At 40.0% G+C, this 4340-nt stretch overlaps 1 protein-coding gene across 1 annotated transcript; it reads left to right on the top strand.

Annotated features, from left to right (window-relative positions):
- The first annotated feature begins 813 nt into the window (after positions 1–813).
- LOC132613468 (leucine-rich repeat extensin-like protein 4) lies at positions 814–3554 on the top strand. Its single transcript, XM_060327487.1, has one exon. It carries the CDS (start codon positions 1000–1002, stop codon positions 3247–3249), a length of 2250 nt encoding a protein of 749 aa, XP_060183470.1. The 5' UTR covers positions 814–999; the 3' UTR covers positions 3250–3554.
- Positions 3555–4340: the final 786 nt, after the last annotated feature.

The raw sequence follows: 4340 nt of genomic DNA, 5'->3' as shown, positions 1-4340 counted from the left end.
CTGATTAAGCGGAGAAAATTTCTTAATGCAGCCAAATTTTACGTGGTTCAAAGTCTAACCTAGCAAAATATTGGGTGCTTGTTTGAAATAACTTCTATTTAATTGGAATTGTAATTTGCGTTAAAAGACGCTTTATTAACTAAGCCAAGACAAAATCTTTTGGCGCAGTCAAAAAGTTTACTTGGCCAAAATGTCTCCCCTAGTAAAATTAGGGGTGTTTGTTTGAAGAACTTTTTTATTTCACAAAATCTGCTAATTGGGAGCTGCGCAACATATACTTTTGTCTTGACGTGCTGGCATGCCATTTACTCATAGGCTATAGACGTGGGGGCCTGTAAAATTCTACCCACTACACGACACATTTTTTTGTTTATTTTACTCTCTTTTTAAATTTAAATTATGTATACTTCAAAGTACTAAACTGCCGTTGTCATGAAATCGGTGCCCCTCTTAACAATTAAATTTAAATACTATTAAAACCCTTGGGAGTACTTGCACACCTATCTGGCACCGCCATTGTTCTTTTTGGACCCTTTTTTTCTTTCAAAAACGAGTAGTATAGTTGGCAGATTGAATGTCATTTGCAATCAAGAATTTTCTTTTCATTTTCAGTAGAATAAAATAAAAAAACAGAGAATCTTAATATTAAGTCAATTATTCAAATTTAAACCAAGATTTTATTAAAGACGTGCTGGCATGTCATTATAATGTGTCCCCAAGTACGAAGATAGAACAGGAAAGTTGACAAAAAAAAAAAAAAAAAACTAAAAACACAAATAGGCAAAGAGCTGTGAAGGAATAAATAGAGGTGTCTAGTTTGCTATTTAATTCAAATCAGTACATTCATTCACATGCCATCTTCTCAAACCATACAAAGAAGAAAAAAAGCACTAGACACAACTCATACACATTCACATTACACGAAAAAACTTCATTTTCTTCTTCTTGCTTGAAAAAAAATTCCACCATATTCATATCAAGAAATTAAAAACAGCAGCAATGCGGCCTCCTAGCCGCCACCTTCATTTTTTGTTCATTTCAGTTCTTGTTATTTCACTCTTGTCCTTCCAGATCTCATCTGTTGTTGGACAAGAAAGTGACAGTGATATTGATCTAGATGACATCAAGGCCAATGCTAGCAGGTTGAGTTTCGAAAACCCAAAGCTTCGCGATGCCTACATCGCGTTGCAATCTTGGAAAACAGCCATGCTTTCTGACCCTTTTAACTTCACAGCCAATTGGACTGGACCAAATGTTTGTTCCTATGGTGGCGTGTTTTGTGCAGCATCTTTAACCGATAATACTACTAGAGTTGTGGCTGCCATTGATCTTAACCATGCTGATATTGCTGGTTCATTAGTGCCTGAACTTGGTCTTCTCACAGATCTGGCTATTTTCCACATCAACTCGAATCGTTTTTGTGGCGTCGTACCCAAAACCTTTAGCCATTTGAAGCTTCTTGTAGAGCTTGATTTGAGCAACAACAGGTTTGTTGGTGGGTTCCCTAAGGTGGTACTTTCTTTACCTTCTTTAAAGTTCTTGGATCTAAGGTTTAATGACTTTGAAGGTCCAGTGCCTAACAAACTTTTCGACAAAAAATTAGATGCATTGTTCCTTAATGACAATAGATTCCGTTTTGGCATCCCTGAGAACTTGGGTAACTCTCCTGTTTCCGTTCTCGTGTTCGCCAATAACGATCTTGGAGGGTGCATTCCGGCCAGCATTGGGAAAATGAGCAACACTTTGAATGAGCTCATACTCATGAATGACAACCTCACTGGCTGCTTGCCAATGGAGATTGGAATGTTGAAGAAGCTAACAGTGTTTGATGTGAGTTTCAACAAGATTCAAGGGCCATTGCCAACAACTGTTGGTCAAATGAGGAGTGTGGAGCAACTCAATGTGGCTCACAACAAGCTCACGGGTGTTATACCAGCTACTATTTGTCAACTACCTAGGTTGCAAAACTTCACATACTCGTTCAACTACTTCACCGGGGAAGCTCCGGTTTGCGCTGCAACTAGATCTGGAAGAGTCGTTGACGGGCAAGAAAACTGTATTGCTGGAAAGAAGAATCAAAGGTCTGCTAAAGAATGCTCTTCTGATGATGCAAAACCATATGATTGTAGGAAATCTAGTTGTTACAGCCGTTTTGCTACATCTCCTACAACAAAACCAAGACCAAAACCAACTCCAAAAAGACCACCTGTTCATAACAAACCCCCATCACCAAAACCATCACGTCCTACGAGACCTGTTGCACCAAAGCCATCTCCACCACCACCTTCTTCAAAGTCTTCGGGTTCGCATAACAAGCGGTCCCCACCACCACCACCACCAACTTACAAAATATCTCCTAAACCTAGCCCTCCATCTTCTTCTCCCCCACCACCAACCTACAAAAAGTCCCCAACTTATCAACATAGAAGCCCCCCTCCTCCAACCCACAAAATATCACCTATAACTCATCAATCACCACCACCACCATCACCAGTATATTACCACCCATCTCCATCACCACCAGTTTATCATTCACCACCACCACCACCACCAGTGTATTACGCGCCACCAACGTACACGCCTCAATCACCACCGCCTCCCCCTCCCACTTACTCCTACTCTTCACCACCACCACCACCAACACCATCTTATGAACATCCAAAGACTCCGTCATCACCACCACCACCAACACCGTCATACGAACATCCAAAAACTCCTTCATCACCACCACCAACACCGTCATACGAACATCCAAAAACACCATCACCACCACCACCAACACCGTCATATGAACATCCAAAAACTCCTTCATCACCACCACCACCACCACCAACATACGAGCATCCAAAAACACCATCATCACCACCACCACCACCACCATCATATGAACATCCAGCCCCACCTACCCCACCATGTAATGAACCGCCACCTCCACCACCTAGTTCACATTGGGAACCAAAACCATCACCACGTCCCACTTACTCATCACCACCACCTCCATCACCATCACCTCCACCACCAGCTTACTACTACTCACCACCACCTCCATCACCATCACCTCCACCACCAGCTTACTACTCATCACCACCTCCACCATCACCATCACCTCCACCTTCGGCTTACTACTACTCATCACCTCCACCACCATCACCATCACCACCACCGCCAAGTTACGAAAATGTACCTCTTCCACCAGTTGTAGGAGTATCATATGCATCTCCACCACCACCAGTCATTCCATACTACTGAACATGAACAAGGGTTATTCATTAGCCTTTTAGTTCATTGTCTTTGGTGAAGATCAAGAATGGAAGAGAAAACAAGAATTCTTTTTTTTTTTTTTTAATTGGGAATTATGTATACTTTGTTCTTTATTTTTGTAATTTTATTTTGAGTTGATTATATTTATGAAAAATGGGATTATGGGCGGGAGTTAGCGAGGGGTTTAATCGCCTTATTGTTATTCAAAAAGGGTGGTTGTGAATAACTACAATTTTACTGTTTCTTTTTTAGTAAAGCTCACTTATTCAATTAATAAACATCTTTCATACTTATCAAGCTGTGAATAACATATTATAACTGTGTTATTTCTTTTTTGTACAGCGTCCACAATTTTTTGCCAACTCTGTTATTTACGATGTAGGTCATCCACATACACCTGTGGTCGTCCACTTCTTTCACTTAAACACCTCAAGTGCTCCTTGTTTCTATTGAACACTTAGACTACTCGAATTTTATTCCAATTAAGCATTTTTTGTACAATCTGCTAAATATGTCAAAGTGGCGAACGAAATGAAGACATGTGACACATATTCCCAAAATAATTATTAAACAATATATATTGTGAGTAAAAAAATTATTTAGTTAATTAAAAAATAGAAACAAAAAAAAATTGCAACAGCTTCCTCCTCCGATCTTCTTCTTCTTCTTCAAATCCTCCGACGACCACCACCATGACTGCAAATCCAACCACCATCAGCGCCTCATTCTTCAGTTTCTATCACCATAACCACCAGCACATCCTCCTCACCCTTTATCGAATTTGACCTCTACCACTATCAGAACATTTTATTGGTTTTCAAATGATACCCATGACAAATCCTATTTCAAGCAAACCTTTGAATACCCATGTCCTTAGTAAGATTTGATTTGCTGAAAGCTTAAAAAAATACACGGCCTCTTTTGCTAGAAGCAATAATATTACACACAAAATTATTTTGAATAACCCATGTCTTGCATCAAAATTGGTGTAAAGAAGTGCCCTGAAAATGATTAAACAGAACCATCTCATGAATCATGATTGTGGAGGTGGAATCGGCGTCATTTGTGCCGGGGGAATT

The sequence above is a fragment of the Lycium barbarum genome, chromosome 10, assembly GCF_019175385.1.
Source record: "Lycium barbarum isolate Lr01 chromosome 10, ASM1917538v2, whole genome shotgun sequence".
NCBI classification, from domain to species: Eukaryota; Viridiplantae; Streptophyta; class Magnoliopsida; order Solanales; family Solanaceae; genus Lycium; species Lycium barbarum.
Note: the sequence above shows the minus strand (reverse complement) of the source record. Positions and strands in the feature narration are given on the sequence as shown.

Bases quoted from the DNA above. Each gene is read 5' to 3' on its own strand.
- LOC132613468 (XM_060327487.1), top strand. From the start codon at position 1,000: ATGCGGCCTCCTAGCCGCCACCTTCATTTTTTGTTCATTTCAGTTCTT.